This window comes from Muntiacus reevesi, unplaced genomic scaffold, assembly GCF_963930625.1.
Source record: "Muntiacus reevesi unplaced genomic scaffold, mMunRee1.1 SCAFFOLD_170, whole genome shotgun sequence".
Classification (NCBI taxonomy): domain Eukaryota; kingdom Metazoa; phylum Chordata; class Mammalia; order Artiodactyla; family Cervidae; genus Muntiacus; species Muntiacus reevesi.
The window spans coordinates 45,219-62,515 of record NW_027077891.1 but is presented as its reverse complement, the minus strand read 5'-3'; the positions used below and the strand labels follow the sequence as shown (position 1 = coordinate 62,515).

Genomic DNA, 17,297 nt, shown 5'->3' with positions numbered 1-17,297 from the left:
AGGTCGATAGGTGCCCAATATGCTACTGGAGATCAGTGGAGAAATAACTCCAGAAAGAATGAAGGGATGGAGCCAAAGCAAAACAAGACCCAGTCGTGGATGTGACTGGTGATAGAAGCAAGGTCCGCTGCTGTAAAGAGCAATATTGCATGGGAACCTGGAATGATAGATCCATGAATCAAGGCAAATTGGAAGTGGTCAAAAGGAGACGGCAAGAGTGAATGTTGCCATTCTAGGAATCAGCAAACTAAAATGGACTGGAATGGATGAATTTAACTCAGATGACCATTATATCTACTACTGTGGGCAGGAATCCCTTAGAAGAAATGGAGTAGCCATCATGGTCAACAAAACAGTCCCAAATGCAGGACTTGGATGCAATCTCAAAAATGACAGAATGATCTCTGTTTGTTTCCAAGGCAAACCATTTAATATCATGGTAATCCAAGCCTATGCCCTAACCAGTAACGCTGAAGAAGCTGAAGTTGAATGGTTCTATGAAGACCTACAAGACCTTTGAGAACTAACTCCCAAAAAAGACATCCTTTTCATTATAGGGGATTGGAATCCAAAAGTATGAAGTCAAGAAACACCTGGAGTAACAGGCAAATTTGGCCTTGAGGTACGGAATGAAGCAGGGCAAAGGCTAATAGAGTTTTGCCAAGAGAACACACTGGTTATAGCAAACACCCTCTTCCAACAACACAAGAGAAGACTCTACACATGGACATCACCAGATGGTCAACACCGAAATCAGACTGATTATATTCTTTGCAGCCGAAGATGGAGAATCTACACAGTCAGCAAAAACAAGACCAGCAGCTAACTGTGGCTCAGATCATGAACTCCTTATGGCCAAAATCAGACTTAAATTGGAGAAAGTAGGGAAAACCACTAGATCACTCAGGTATCACCTAAATCAAATCCCTTATGACTATACAGTGGAAGTGAGAAATAGATTTAAGGGACTAGATCTGATAGACAGAGTACCTGATGAACTATGGACAGGAGACTACTTGTATAGGAGACAGGGATCAAGACCATCCTCACGGAAAAGAAATGCAAAAAGCCAAAATGGTAGTCTGAGGAGACTTTACAAACAGCTATGGAATGAAGACAAGCGAAAAGCAAAGGAGAAAAGGAAAGATATTCCCATTTGAATGCAGCATTCCAAAGAATAGCCAAGAAGATAAGAAAGCCTTCCTCAGTGATGAATTCGAAGAAATAGAGGAAAACAACAGAATGGGAAAGACTAGAGATCTCTTCAACAAAATTAGAGATACCAAGGGAACATTTCATGCAAAGATGGGTTCGATAAAGGACAGGAATGGTATGGACCTAACAGAAGCAGAAGATATTAAGAAGAGGTGGCAAGAATACACAGGAGGACTGTACAAAAAAGATCTTCACGACCCAGATAATCACAATGGTGCGATCTCTCACCTAGAGCCAGACATCCTGGAATGTGAAGTCAAGTGGGCCTTAGAAAGCATCACTATGAACAAAGTTAGTGGAGGTGATGGAATTCCAGTTGAGCTATATCAAACCCTGAAAGATGATGCTGTGAAAGGGCTGCACTCAATATGCCAGCATTTTTGGAAAACTCAGCAGAGGCCACAGGACTGGAAAAGGTCCGTTTTCATTCCAATCCCAAAGAATGATCAAACAACCACACAATTGCACTCATCTCACATGCTAGTAAAGTAATGCCCAAAATTCTCCAAGCCAGGCTTCAGCAATACATGAACGGTGAACTTCCAGATGTTCAAGCTGGTTTTAGAAAAGGCAGAGGAACCAGAGATCAAATTGTCAACATCCACTGGATCATAGAAAAAGCAAGAGAGTTCCAGAAAAGCATCTATTTCTGCTTTATTGACTATGCCAAAGCCTTTGACTGTGTGGATCACAATAAACTGTGGAAAACTCTGAAAGAGATGGGAATACCAGACCACCGGACCTGCTTCTTGAGAAACCTATACACAGGTCAGGAAGCAACAGTTAGAACTAGACATGGAACAACAGACTGGTTCCAAATAGGAAAAGGAGTACATCAAGGCTGTATATTGTCACCCTGCTTATTTAACTTAAATGCAGAGTATATCATGAGAAACGCTGGGCTGGAAGAAGCACAAGCTGGAATCAAGATTGCTGGAAGAAACATCAATAACCTCAGATATGCAGATGACACCACCCTTCTGACAGAAAGTGAAGAGGAACTAAAAAGCCTCTTGATGAAAGTGAAAGAGGAGAGTGCAAAAATTGGCTTAAAGCTCAACATTCAGGAAACTAAGATCATGGCATCTGGTCCCATCACTTCATGGGAAATAGATGGGGAAACAGTGGAAACAGGGTCAGACTTTATTTTTGGGGGCTCCAAAATCACTTGAGATGGTGATTGCAGCCATGAAATGAAAAGACGCTTACTCCTTGGAAGGAAAGTTATGAACAACCTAGAAAGCATATATAAAAGCAGAGACATTACTTTGCCAACAAAGGTCCATCTAAGTCACAGCTATGGTTTCTCCAGTGGCCATGTATGGATGTAAGAGTTGGACTGTGAAGAAAGCTGAGCACCGAAAAATTGATGCTTTTGAACTGTGGTGTTGGAGAAGACTCTTGAGAGTCCCTTGGACTGCAAGGAGATCCAACCAGTCCATCCTAAAGGAGATCAGTCCTGGGTTTTCATTGGAAGGACTGATGCTGAAGCTGAAACTCCAATACTTTGGCCACCTCATGAGAAGACTTGACTCACTGGAAAAGGCCCTGATGCTGGGAGGCATTGGGGGCAGGAGGAGAAGGGGACGACAGGAGACGAGATGGCTGGATGGCATCACTGACTCGATGGACGTGAGTTTGAGTAAACTCCGGGGGTTGGTGATGGACAGGTAGGCCTGGCGTGCTGCGATTCACGGGGTCACAAAGAGTCAGATACGACTGAGCGACTGAACTGAACCTTCTCATGGGGTAAGCATTATGACAGATGACATCAGAAACCCCAGATGCTCCTCTCCTTACCCCAATTGACTGCTATACAAATACTATGACACCCACTAGATTATTTTCTCGACCAAAATGTTCTAGAAAAAAAAATTTGTGCCTGGTTGTTTAGAGCACTACTGAAAAACTAAGACATTTAAATTAATCGCTATATTCTGAAATTCACTTGCATGATTTCTACATGCATGAATCATCACTTGGGAAGGGAAATACATAAGTTTAGATTTTAGTAGAACCTTATTTGGATAGGTTACAAGTGCAAACAGTATAAGCTACTTCTATTCTGTTTGTTAAACAGCAAAAGACAAATGATTGTTTCAATTTGGCTCCTTCAAAGAAAAAGGGAGAAAAACCAAGAGTAAACCTGTAGGGAAATGATCATGAATGAAAGCCACAAACACACTAAACAGAAAGCCATAATCAAACATGTTCACAAGAGACAGAGATGGACTGAAAGAACAGACACTGAAGGAAAGTATTCTGCGAGGAAATATTAGGTTAACAGTAAAAAAGAGAGAAAAAGGTGGGGGAGGAAAAGGAAGCAGACAGAGAGAGACATTCCTAGTCAAGCACAAACTTAAGGGAAAAAAAAATAAGCATAATAAGCTTTGTGGAAAAACACGAACATTTAAAATTTATATACTGTAGATCAATAATATATCAGTATTCTTAAGGATATACTATGAACAAAGCCTCTGTTTTATATGCTTTTATTAATATATAAATTACGCATCTATATTGTTCTGCAAATTTTATGAAAATGTCAACATATGTTGTCTATAAAACATATATTTAAGACAGAGGGTTTTGTTCATAATATATCCCTAAAATAGTGATCTGTATTACTGTAAAACTTTTTGTTTATAAATACTACCGTATAAGAGTTGAATTTTGCCACTATAAAAAGTGTCATTCGATTAGCCACACACGGTCATCCATCACTACCTGAATGTTGTAAAATATTACTTGAGAGAGAGAAAAATTGATCAAGAAATATTCCTAACTATTCACTGGGAAAAAGAACTGGTAATCAAAATTCTGAGGAGAATGTATGGCTTGAAAAGAAACATTTAATGGAACACAAGATGGGGCAAAAAAGGTCAAAAATTTTCACCTAAACTTCTCATCTCACAACGAGTGGACACTGAAAAGAACACTGTAACCTTTCACTTTTCACGTATTTCTTATTTATTTCCTTGTTATGCAGGACCCCCTTCCTCAACATAACACAACTGAACTATATTACCTGTAACATTATATAGGATACCGTTTGTCTCTTTATTTATTCACATTCAAAAACTATTAACACGGTTCTTACACTCGAGACCTATGCTACATGCTCCAGGAGATGCACAACTGTTTTCTGAACTCCACTAGCTTATACTGATACAGGGCTATAAGAAGAATACTTAAATCACAATAATACAAAATGTCTGAAATCCGAAGTTTTAGAATGTGACACAGGACTTGGGGTAGGTCTTTTTAAAACTATAATAGAAAAAAAAAATATCCCAAGCTGCAAATTTTGTCTTACGGTTATTCACAGTCTCTGCTTCTATGAAGGGAAAGTCGCTCAGTCGTGTCCGACTCCCTGCAACCCCATGGGCTCTGCGGTCCATGGGATTCTCCAGGCCAGAACACTGGAGTGGGCAGCTGTTCTCCAGGGGACCTTCCCAACCCAGGGGTCGAAGCCAGGTCTCCACCACTGCAGGCAGATTCTTGACTGTCTGAGTATTGCACTGTGAGTATTGCAAAAGTCATGTCCTTATGGTTTAAAGTTCACAGTAAGACTCTTTATCCTTGACCAAAATTCATAGTTCCTTCATTGTGGGAAAGCTTTTCCAATACAATTTTCCTGTCACTCTGTATTTTCCAGCCCATTGTTTTCTTCACCCCACCTTCATTATTCACCAAAGTTAAAAAAAATCAACCAGTCATATTTCTATCAAATAGTTTGCTCTGAAGAACGTTCCATTATAAACATAAAACAGTGAGAGGGACACCATTGCTGAATTTAAGAGTAAATACTACATGAAGCTAAATTCAGAGTATGGAAACTAATTTCACAAGAGGGCACTTTACCTTGGTTTCAAAATCTAAGACTTCATCATCAGACGGAGGCCATGAGTCAGCACAAGGTTTGTTGGAAAACCTTTAGAGCATAAACATACAACAAAAACGAGTGAGTTCATTTCTTTAAATGAAGAAAAAAAAACCAAGTGAAAGTTTGGCTGTCTATGCAGCAAACGAAGTTTCTTGACATAATTAAAATTTGGCCTCTGTTTTCAAACATTTTTTTTAAGATATTTTGATGTGGACCATTTTTAAAGTCTTTACTGAACTTGTTGCCATGCTGCTTCTGCCTTGTTCTGGCTCTCTGACCCCGAGGCCTGCGGGACCTCAGCTCCTCTGACTGGAGACTGAACCCACAGCACCGGCACTGGGAGGAGAAGTCTTATTCACCATCTTACCCACTGCTCCCCAGAGAAGGCTCCAAGAAGATACTGGTTACCTGTTTCTGCTCCCATCTCTCCCAACCTATGACACACCTAGGGAAGACTCATCCTTAGTTTCCACTAACAAAGACTGACAGCCAATATATTGGCAGAGCCTGAAAATAATATGTTTTCACCAAGTCCTAATAGCTGAAAATCTAACTGATGGACTGACATAACTTTTGTTTGCCCAAAGTGGAATAAACCTGATGACTCAAAGCAGAAGGATATGCTGTTCCTTCTCCATTGTCTGTCCCTGGTTCAGAGACTAATCTGTGTCCATCAGAAATGGCAGTCTTGGTCCTGCAGCAGGGGAATAACTGATGGAGAAGGCCCCATTCCTCCCTTTACTGCAAAGGGGATACAGGAGTCCCCCGCAATGTCTAAAACTGAAAATGGACACAAGTCAGAGAACAATTTTACATGTTTCACTTATATGCTAGACGGGTACTTCTCAATTTCTGCTGAGGGACACGAGAGTGGATGCTGGAGCCAGGCAGGCCAGCTGTCAAATCACAGGTCAACTCATTTTTACCATGGAATCATGGGTCAATTCATCAACCTCCCCGAACCACAGGTGCCTAATTAGGTAAAAGCAGGATACAGTTATTTACAACGCTGCTCTGATGACTCGATGAAGTCACAGATGTTACGCCCATAATGCAGTCTCTAGCCCGGAGTGGAATGCTCAACAAACAGTAGCTTCTCCTCTCTGTGTGTTCCCCTAGTAACACGTACAATTTTTAAAAATCCGTCAAATCCTACCTGCTTAAAGAGTCTTCTTCAGAACTCGTATCTACTATTAAAGAAAAAAGGAAGACACATTTTAAATCAACAAAAGAAAAACACAGACTATTCAAACCTCAAGACTGATGTTTTGTTTAAAAGTATTCCTTTGGGACCACACCTGGAGACCACACTAGAGGGAATAGTGATTGTACTATACTCATGGGCCATTAATGCCTAAGAACCACTCCTCTCCTTTATGATCATCAAAGGCAGAACAGAAAAAAAGAAAGAACTGCTGATACAAGGACCATAATCCTAACCAAACTCTAGGAGACTGACAGAAAATGATACTACACCATTAATAGAATCAGTACTATAAACTGACAATAGCACACTTGAACAGCACAGTACTTCTGGACGTCCATTCCCTGGAGCAGTGAACAGAGCCTACAGGTGTCTTGCTGGGACATAACACAAATTCTCTGGCTCTTCAGTTCAGGATGAAAATGCCCTATCACAAGGAAGTGTGGTCTACAGGCGCTGAACTTCAGAGCGTGGTAAAACATAGGAAACAAAGTCTTCCTGGCCCTCTTTCCAAATGCAAGAGAAGTACGAAAGATGTAGTGATTCCAGGTTTAGCAAGGATAATCTCTTGAAAGGGGGGTGGGGGAGGGTAAATGGGTAAATGGGTGGTGAGGATGGGGACTGGACTTGCAGTGGTGAGCATGCTGCAGGGTTCACGGAGGCTGAGCATTTTTAATGCTTTAAATATATATGTGTACATAGTAATAAATGTGAAAAGTATAATCTCTTGAGGCTGTCACCTTCCATTGTTCAAGAGTATCTGGACCACCGAGAGCAGGATGGTCCAAACAGTGCTGTGTTCTACTGAGGGCAATCATTACATCAATCCTCCCCATTATATGGCAAAGGTTGAGAGAAATCATGCTTTTTCAGCTTGGAACGCATTCGTCATCAGACCCTAAGCTGATGAATAAGGGGAGGGAGGGAAGGAGAGAGGAAGCTATGGACTCTGGTGCTGTTGGACAACGTTTCCCGTGCGTCATCATGATCTGATGCTGGAGGGATGACTCACGTGCAGTGACTCCACGGGGAGAGGAGCACTGCAAGCTTGAGCCTGGAGGGCAGGAGCAGTGACTTTCAAATGTTTGCACCCTGTGACATCAGAACAATGCTTAGGACATAAAAGACACTTGAAAGTTATCTCTTTGGTGAACAAATGAACAAATAAATAAGAATGTTTTCTTTGAAAACTCTGTTCAAAAACTATAGAAATTAACCAGGGACAACTCTATTCTATTCTGAGCATACTGAAGACCAAGACTTTATGTCAACTCTGTATCTCCTCTAACATATAAAACCAACCTACAGAAGTTCTTTGGTGGATGTTGTTGCTGTTCAGTCACTGAGCCGTGTCCGCCTCTCTGTGACCCGATGGACTGTAGCTCACCAGGCTCTTCTGTCCATGGGACTCCCCAGGCAAGAATACTGGAGTGGGTTGCCATTTCCTTCTCCAGGAGCTCCTCCCGATCCAGGGCTGGAACCCGTATCTCTGGCACTGGCAGGCGGATTCCTTACTGCTGAGCCCCTGGGAAGCCCCCTTTGATTAGACAGAGGTGAACTAGGTTTAAAGGAGTTCTCAGAGAGCTTGGACAATGTGCTAGATGCCACATCGGGGGACACGGTGGTGTTTTTGCCCATGTGAAGTGTGCTGGTTCTTTTATTAGAATCTGCAGAGTCCCAAGTTGATCTATTTGAAAATCTATTATGATCATCTTTTAAATAATGGCAACAGAACATGGTGTTCTTACAAAACTATACTATCATGACAATTATCCAACACACAGAAGAAAACATCTGGTTCTAATGAAGTCAACCTATCTCGCTCTTTTTGGATCTGTGAGGAATAAAATTGGTAATAGAGACCTTGTTGACACAATAGGCAAAATAACCGGTGCTTCTCAACTAGGCATCGCTTTTCTGATCCGTACTATTGGAAGGTATCTTCCGAAAGTAATCTCTTCCTGGTATGCTGCACACTGGTTCAGCACTGCAGTTCTTCTTGTTTATCACTTCTTATCCTACCAGGAACGGACTGTTGAGGCTCCCAGTTTAAACGATGGTAACTTTTTTAATGAGACCAATCACTACACAGTAAGTAATAACTACTCATTCACTAAATGCAAACTATTTGTAAAAATTAAAGCTCCACTTTTATAAGAAGTCAATTTGCTACAATAGGATTACAGATGAAATATATATCATACTAACTTAAACATTTTTTGTAATGTACATAAAAATCTAATACAGGATTTTAGGGGCTGTAATTAAATACATGGAATGCTTTTCAGACAATACTGTCTCTGATGTTAAATTACCTACAATTAACTTCCTTAACAATTCTGAAGACTAGACTATTAAGAAATTCATTTAAAAACACATGCAATCTACACTAATTTTATCATAGTTCTTTCATTATTGAAATTTCCTCACTCCTACTTTATCTATGGTAGAATCACCAAGAGTAATTCATTATTATCAGATGACATACCTGGGTTGCTCTTTTCGGGAAGAGTTTTAGGCCTCTTTTCTTTATATTCAGAGATCAGTTGGCAAATGCTATGTGTTAAAAATGTGATAAACAATATTTTAACACTAATATGAAAAAAAACTACCAAATATGTTAAATTCTTAGATTATTTCAGACAATGTCAGCGATAATATTAAAACTACAATTGTCCCATACATTTCAAGTTTCTAAGTTCTACCAAGTTTTATTTAGCATGTATTTAAAGGAGAAAGAAAAGGAAGATGACATAGTCATGAACTGAGGGCAACAGAGCCCAGTAGATTAACCAGATTTAGCTTGGCATACGAAAACTCTTTCCAACTCGCAAATCCTAGCTCTGTAACCGACTGCTCTTTGATCTGAGAGAATTGCTTCCCTTGAGTTCAAAGTCATCCTCTACACAACTGGGATCTTACTGCCTTATTTCACAAGGGGATTAAGAGGAGTTAATGAGATAATATATCCCCAGAATGCTTGCAGAAACAGTCAAAGAATGGAATAATTTGCTCTTGAACGTTATTGTTGGAACTACTTTGGAATTCCAAATAAAACCAATGTGTGTTTTCTTATATGTTTAGCATTCAAGGGTTTCAGGAAACTGTTATTAATTATGGTGATTAGTGTTCTCTGTGGTTTGTAATTTAGGGAATCTCAGCTCTTATATAATTTGTACCTAAATTTACTTATAAAATATGAACTCACTACAGGAGGTAACATAATTATCCCCCATTACTGTAGCTAATCACACCAAGCACAGAAAACTAATCACAATCAAGACCTGGCCTGGACCACTACTCTCCCTTCTCTACCTGCTCAAACTCTCAACCAGCAGATCTTTCTGACAATGATGCTTAATCTCCATGTTCATCTCTGATTCACGTGGAAGACATAACCCTACTCTTACAGTGGATACTGGCAAGTCCTAGGCAGGGCTTACCTCTCTGAATTCCTCTCCGAACTAACTTACTTGAGATTTAAGGAGGTCTGGTGAATGGGTTCCTTGTGAGACAGACTCAGAAAACATTTACAGTTGAGGCAGATAAATCCTTTGGAAGATTTTCATTATTGCAGGAAACAGATCCCATGAGGGGCCAACCCTCCATGTAACCATGGAATCTCAGGCAAGCTGACACCCACTACTCTGGGAAGGATGACAGGGAACCTATGACCTAAGGAAAGGTGCCCCCACAGGATAGAGGCTGCCTGCACCGAACAGAAAACTCTCACTGGTCATGTAACAAATGACAGTTAAAATTCTTTTTGGGGCAGTTTAGTGATCACGGGCGTTTTAATGTGAACACTTACGTATTAAAACCACTAAGAGCAGCATATTCTTCTGCAGTCCTTCCAAAGACATCTTGAGAAAAGACGTCAGCACCTCGCTGAAGGAGAAGACTGACGACACTCACAGACTCATAACTGACAGCAAGGATGAGGGCGGTTCTAAAAGAACAGAGAGACGGCGTCACCCTCAGGAAGCTGAGGGAACTTACAGAAACAGCTCGTTTGGTGTGCTTCACCAAGGTGACATCTTGCCGTTTACACGCTCAAGTGTGCATCCTTGTAAACGACCTCCAAGGCTAAACCGAAGCGACGGAAAAGCAGCCTCCTGCCCCGCTGGGATGGCACGGAGCAGCACTTACTATTTCAAAAGTCCCTGATGGGGACTTCCCTGGTGGACCAGGGGCTGTGACTCCAGGCTCCCAAGGCAGGGGGCCCAGGTCCCATCCCCGGACAGGGACCTTCATCCCACATGCTGCAACTGACAGTTCCCACGACTAAGACCCCAGGCAGTCAAATAAATAAATGCTTTTCAAAAATAATATCAAAGTCCTTGATGGACAAGAAACTGTGCTGAGGTCACTTATCTGAGGCAGGTGAGTATTTAAGGAACGAATCCCCCATTTCCTCCTTAGTCTGATATATTATGCTTCAAAGTCAGCTACAGGGTGGGTTAAGCAAAGGCTACTTGCTGGCTTAAAACAAAAATATTAACAATAATGGAAATAAAAATAGTCACCGTGGCACTTAATGATGTGGACAAGCATGTGCTCTTCACTAAATGAAATACTATGTATACGCACAGCCACCTTTGAAGGATGCATTACTATTTGCCGTTTTGTACAAGGAAACTTATTTGCTGATGATAAGTAATGTGCCCAAGGTCATAACCCTAATAGGGAGGAAAGCTAGGAGCTGAACCCAGTCTGAATCTAAAGACCATCATTTTCGTCTGTATCATCCACCTCTGACTTATCTTTGTTGAAGCAACTGTTTATCCAATTAAACCTATCATTCTTCCTTCTACCTTCACTTAAAATGAAAACATCAAAATGTACTAGAAATAAAAAGGGATAAAAACTGATGAGCCCACAGTATCTGGTGACAGTGATTACTAATCACTTTTTGTTGTTGTTTAGTCACTGAACTGTGAAGGACTCTTCTGCAATCTAATAACATCAGTATTTTTCAAAGAAAGTAATTGAAAGCAAAGAGTCACCCAAAAGACAAAATCAAGTCCTTTATGTTTAGTGTGCATCTTTTAAGGAAAAATATACACAAAGTAGAGGTTAAACAATCATTATAAAAGAATTAAGAAATTCGATACTGTCATAAGGTAAACTAAAAAGCAGAATCCATATTGTATAAAGCTAATGAAACCAGTATGAAATCCCTCAGCATCTACAAGATCAACCAGAAAAAAGAACAGGTTGCATATGACATCACTCAATATTATAAAGGAATACGAATCCTGCTATATATCCCTGCTATATAGTTTTTCACGACTCCCAGTCAGAATAATTGGTTTTCTACCTAACTGATAAAGTGTTGATCACAAATGAAACCTTTTTAATTTAATCTTTATCTTGATGTTAGCACCCAAGAACAGCACTAAGGTTTTTAAAAAGAAAAAGAACAACTGTACCTTTTCATCTTATCAACCGCGTGTACATTTGCTTCTTTCTTTACTAAAAATTCCACCATTTGCTGTTTCCTTTCATTTATGGCCAATAATAGTGGTGTGAGGTCATCCTGTAAAACAGGAAAAACCATTTCGAATGTACCCAGTTAACCTATTTCTAAACTGAACTGAAAATCATGCAATAGATTCTCTGAACTTAAACATATAATTCAGAAAGCAAATAAACGGGAGTCCCTCCTCCTCAGCCCCGGCGCGACTTCTATCTCTTCAACATGCTCCTCCTCCTGGCCTTCCCTGGGCGTCCAGGGGCTAAGATTTGAGCTCCCAAGCAGGGGGTCCAGGTTCCATCCCTGGTCGGGCAACTAGAGTCCACATGCCGCAACTCAAGATCCCACGTGTGACAACTAGACCCAGTGCAGCCAAATACGTCTTTTGAAAAGCTAAAGAATAAAATGCTCCTCTTCTTCCTCTTCCAAAGATGAACCACAGAGTCATTCTCTAAAACTCACTTTCAACATTTACTGGTTCCAAGGATCTTTGCTTCTATCATAGTATTTATCAGGAATATTGCAGTATTTACTTGCTCTATTACTAGTCTCAACACTCCTCCAGAGAGAATCAATTAGCTACTTGATTTAGTAGCTGCATATTTTAGGAACAACGCTGAGGCAGGAATACATCATATTATCTGTGGCATGCATAACCTATGCAAGGATGACCAAGAGTAACCTCATGAGGTTCACAGACATTCCAATGGGAATGTTATCCTCTACATGAACATGCAAAGAGAAAGGTTGTTTTCTTTTCTTCCAAAAAAACCAACTGTGGGCACCATGTTTCTCGGCTTTCTCAGCAAAGTCTCCTGATATTTAATCTTACTCATTCTCCTTTGCTTGTTCCTTCCCCCGCCCTTAAGTTAAACTGACAGGTCAGCATTAGCTAGATGCTGTTTCAAGCAGAACAACAACGCTCATCTTCAAAGACCTTTCTTGACGGCTCTCATGTGATGACCTCCAGGAGGAAGCTTCCTTAATCCCTGAGTTCTGGTCTCTGTCTTGCTTTACGGCTCTTAGTGAAGGATTACAAGATAAGTTACCAATAATTATGCACTCAGCATTTTCTCGGGGAGTTGCTCTTCCGTGAACTCTCCCCACGCTCTCTCTCATAATCCTGTGTGTCTGGGAGACTCATTCAGTGTGAAACCGCCACAACCAACTTAAAAATTCTAATTTGAAAAATTCAATCCCATCCTTAAGAGATTCTTTTAAAATATGGAATCAATTATAGATTAATTAGACTGTCTTTAAAACTTTGAAATAGTTATCAAAATAAACTATAAATCAAGAAATGGAAACTCAAATGCTTCTGGAGAGGGAAACCTGGTGATCTAAGTGAAAAAGCCAGGTGAGGCTGGCAAACCTGCAAACACACGCCCCATACAGAAGGGGAGGCCTCCACATGCAGATCAAACAGGAGAATGGGCTCAAGGGGGACCAGATTTCGGTCTCTGAGAAGCCTGAAACGCAGACATCTGCATGAGTTTGCTAAATTTTAAATGTTGACTCAGTTTGTGGAATTAGGTAAGCTAAACATAACCAAGGACCACATTTGGTCTGTAGACCATTTGTGCTTTTACGTTTTGCTGTTTCCAAACAGGTGGGCATAAAGCAAATATTTGTATGTGAAAGCTTTCCTTTCTTGAGTATCATGTGTTTCACAAGAAAAGTGGGTCTCAACATGTAATAAAAATTGCTATTGACTCATAATTTTATTAAAATAAATTTAAAAAACAAGACAAAATTCCCACTTGAAGACTGTTTCCACTGCTTGTTAAAACTACAATCTCTTTCTAGAATTCTCCCAGATTATTAACCAAATGGATAATGAGTTCCTAAGACTGCTGAAACTAAATGATTAAAACAATCCCCATCTGTACTAATTTCATGGGTTTTGATGTTTAAAGCTGTCCTCTCGCTTATGCCAGGACGCAGCAAATCTAACAGACACACTGCAAGAGTCTGTCCTGCTGACACCAAGAGAAGGCTCATGAATTACCGTTACCGCAGTCAGGAAAACCCTGTTGCTAACAAACATCTGTTGACCTAATGACCTGGTTGGTAACAGAAGCTGTAAAATTCTTAAAAGGTCAGATGAAGTGACTTGGCCATGAGCAAATCTCTAAAGACTCTTGGAGTGTCACTGAATAATTAGTGGTTGGAAGAAAAAGGAGTTATATCACTCAAGCCAATAGATATTGCCAAAAATGTTCCTTTTAACTTCTCAATCACAGAGGCAGAGGAAAAAGTCAGGCTAATATTGCTGCAAAGGAGGGAGCTGACGGAAGTAGCTAGCATTGATCAAACTCCAACTCTTCTATAGATTACTTATTGTTGAGATAGGTGCACTAGAAATTATACTTAATCACTCCATAGTTCTTCACCAAGGATCCTATCAGAATCTCAAGGAAATATTTCTAAATACACAAGTCCAGGCCTTCCTCGATTTATTCCATCAAACTCTTCAGGGAACAGCCTAGGTTTGTAAATTTTTTTATAAACTTTCCCAACGGATTGTGGTTTTTACCAGTACAATCTAGCTGAGAATTAGCCCAGCAAACATTCCAGTCTCATCTCTAACCCACATGGCCAATTCCTTCTCTTACTTGAGGATTTGAAGAAAAAAGAAAAGTGTAAGAGGCAAGAGTCATCAAAACAATTAAATTTTCCTGGGTAAATAATGGTAGAACAGGGACTAATAAACACAGAAGGCAACCGGATCTCATTTTTCATAAACCCCTTCCTTTCCATCAAGACCTTCTAGATTGAGAGCAGAGTCTAGACTCTTATCTAACTGGCTGTTTCTGCCAGAATAGGATAATATTTCTGTTCAATATTGGTTCTTTTCTCTTCTTTCCAACTTAATCACCGCCTTTTCACTGCTGATCTGATTTCTGCAGAGTCTTCCTAAAACTCATACCTAGGCAAGTCTCCAACTCATTCAATCTCTTTCTCAAAATAACAACTATTATACCTGAAACTGAAAAGCACCTTACCAAAATATACAAACTGAAGGGGGAAAACAACAAAACCAAAACCTCAGGACTTCTGTGGTGGTCCAGTGGCTGGGTCCCAGTGCTCACAGTGTAGGGGTCTGGGTTCGATCCCCAGTCAGGGAACTAGAGCCTGCATGCTGAAACTAAGGCCTAGCACAGCCAAATGCATATTAAAGAAAAAAAAAACCCCTCGTCTTGGCATTTCCCCAACTGCCAAAATTCCAGCCTGATCTGCGTTTTTCACCTGCTCGCTCTTTTTCCTTTCCTCTTAGCCTCTGAAGCCTTGGGCAATGAGAAAGAAATCATTTTTATGTAAATCATTTTTTCATAAAATTGGAATGTGCTAACAACAGCAACATTTCTATTATGTTGTCAAATGCTTGTTTGAGTTTTAAGACAAAGTCTACTTCTCCAAGGCAAATTTTGCATTACTGTGTCATTTTAGACTAATTGGAAAAAAAAATTTTTTTTCAGTAAGGGAAAAATACTTGGAAAAAGTTTTACCTTTAACAATTGGTGTTATCACAAATATCTGCCATAAACAAAAAAGAACGCTTTGCTCTCTAATGCTTCTTGAGCAATATCGTGATTTAAAGTGACATCTTAGACTATCAAGTGCTTTCAAAATATTTTCACTCAGGGAGGGCTGGAGCTTCCAAGCAAGGAAAACTGCGCCCAGCTGTGAGAGTGGGGGAGCTCTCTCTGCAGCTCCTGGCGGGGCTGCAGCCGCAGGAGAAAGAGCAGGAGGGACAGCTTCACCATCACCAGCTCCCCACACTCAGCTGCAGCCCCGCCGAGCAGCCCCCCAGGGCTGAGAGTGGGAGACCCGAGCTGTGCACCTGGCGAACCAAGTGGTCACCAGCACAAGTGAACGCCCTGGCTGGTGTCAAACATGACCTGACCCACTTGGCCGGATCTCAGAACAGGGGTCCTGGAGGGCTCAGGGCTCCAGGCCTGCTGCCTCCCCGGCCCACCTGCACCCCCCAGCTCCCCCTGCTGAGCACTGGTTCTCCTTCCTCCTGCCCCCATCCCTCCCCCAGCAGCTGCGCCCATTCCCTGAGCCCCTGGAAGCAGCCACCCACCACATCACTTCACTCTCCCAGGCCTTCAGTGTTTGTAGGACTTGAGCCGACCACCCATTCCTGAGCACGTTCTAGTGGGAAAATCTTCCTTCTGGGGTTGAAGGCGGCTGAGAGAGACAGCGCTGCCGTTTCTGTGGGCTCTGACAGGTTCCACCCACCCCCTGACTTGGCTTTGGAGTTGTTTCCATGGTAACAGGGCCTGCTGGACACTACTCAGTCTACCTATTTACATACTATTATCAATAAAAACACTACAGTTTAGAAAAATGCTTTGCAAATATTTTGTCAATAGAGTTAGCTGACGATACCTCGTTCCTGGCTTCTATATTGGCGTTGTAGGAAAGCAGCTTTGCTGCCAGTGATGTATTCTGGCAAAGGACCGCGTGGTGGAGCGCGGCGTTGCCACTGGCGTCCCTGACGTTCGGGTCGGCGCCCTCCTCCAGCAGGAGAGTCGCGCACTCCTCCTCTTGGCATTCTACGGCCTGTCAGCGTTGTGCCAAGAAACAAGAGTGTGAGTTCTAGGAATTCACAGTAAATAGCCCACAAGTTCACCAGTTCCCTCTATTTCAACGAGATCAATTCATTGTTAGTCTCAGTAGTTAAATCACAGCCATCTCATGTGGACATGGTTCGCTGCCCCATACCTTTATCAGCGCGGTCTTGTTTTCACTGTCACAGAGGTCAAGCAGGCATTTTCTCTCCAGGAGGAGAGCTACCACCACTAAATGGCCATTGGCACAGGCCAAGTGGAGGGCAGTCCTACAAAAGCAAGACAAGTTCTTAGGAAAATGTGGTGTAGCTGTTTCAAAACAAACAACTCTTTGTGTGATTGAAAACACTCAACAGCATAGTACTTGTATCCCTCTAAAACAAATATTTCGTTTTCTGCTGGAGAAAGAGCAGGATATTATTCGTTTAGCTCCTCTTGTTGCCGCTACTGCTGCTAAGTCGCTTCAGTCGTGTCCGATTCTGTGCGACCCCATAGACGGCAGCCCACCAGGCTCCCATCCCTGGGATTCTCCAGGCAAGAACTCTGGAGTGGGTTCAGCTCCTCTTACACAGTAATGAAAGAACAGTCTACTTGAATAGAATGCTCGAGACTTTGATATTCAGCTCAACTTGACTTTACATTTGACTTTGTCACTTATTAGCTGCCGCTCACCCTCTCTGTACCTCAATTTCCTCACCAACAAAATGGAGAGAGAGGAGTGGTTATCTCACAGGACAGCACTGCAATGCTTAAATCAGACCCATGCACAGGGTTTAGAACTGTTCACGGCACAGATTAACAGCTAATAATTGTTAGATTATATTATCATACTTACTACTATTACTACTATCTTACAAGGACAACATCTGATGAAGTCAAAGGACATTACACCTCCTTTGCAGATGTGTTTAGAGGATTGGAGACAACACTGTACTTCGA

At 41.4% G+C, this 17,297-nt stretch overlaps 1 protein-coding gene across 1 annotated transcript in view; it reads right to left on the bottom strand.

Annotated features, from left to right (window-relative positions):
- Nucleotides 1-17,297, bottom strand: part of LOC136155217 (putative ankyrin repeat domain-containing protein 19) — a 63,832-nt gene that overhangs the window by 23,700 nt on the left and 22,835 nt on the right. The window contains exons 8-12 of the mRNA XM_065917076.1: nt 16,513-16,627; nt 16,177-16,350; nt 11,738-11,844; nt 10,117-10,254; nt 8,794-8,861 (exon numbers count right to left, since the gene is read on the bottom strand). Coding sequence (XP_065773148.1) covers nt 8,794-8,861; nt 10,117-10,254; nt 11,738-11,844; nt 16,177-16,350; nt 16,513-16,627 — 602 coding nt within the window. The remainder of the gene's footprint in view (nt 1-8,793; nt 8,862-10,116; nt 10,255-11,737; nt 11,845-16,176; nt 16,351-16,512; nt 16,628-17,297) is intronic.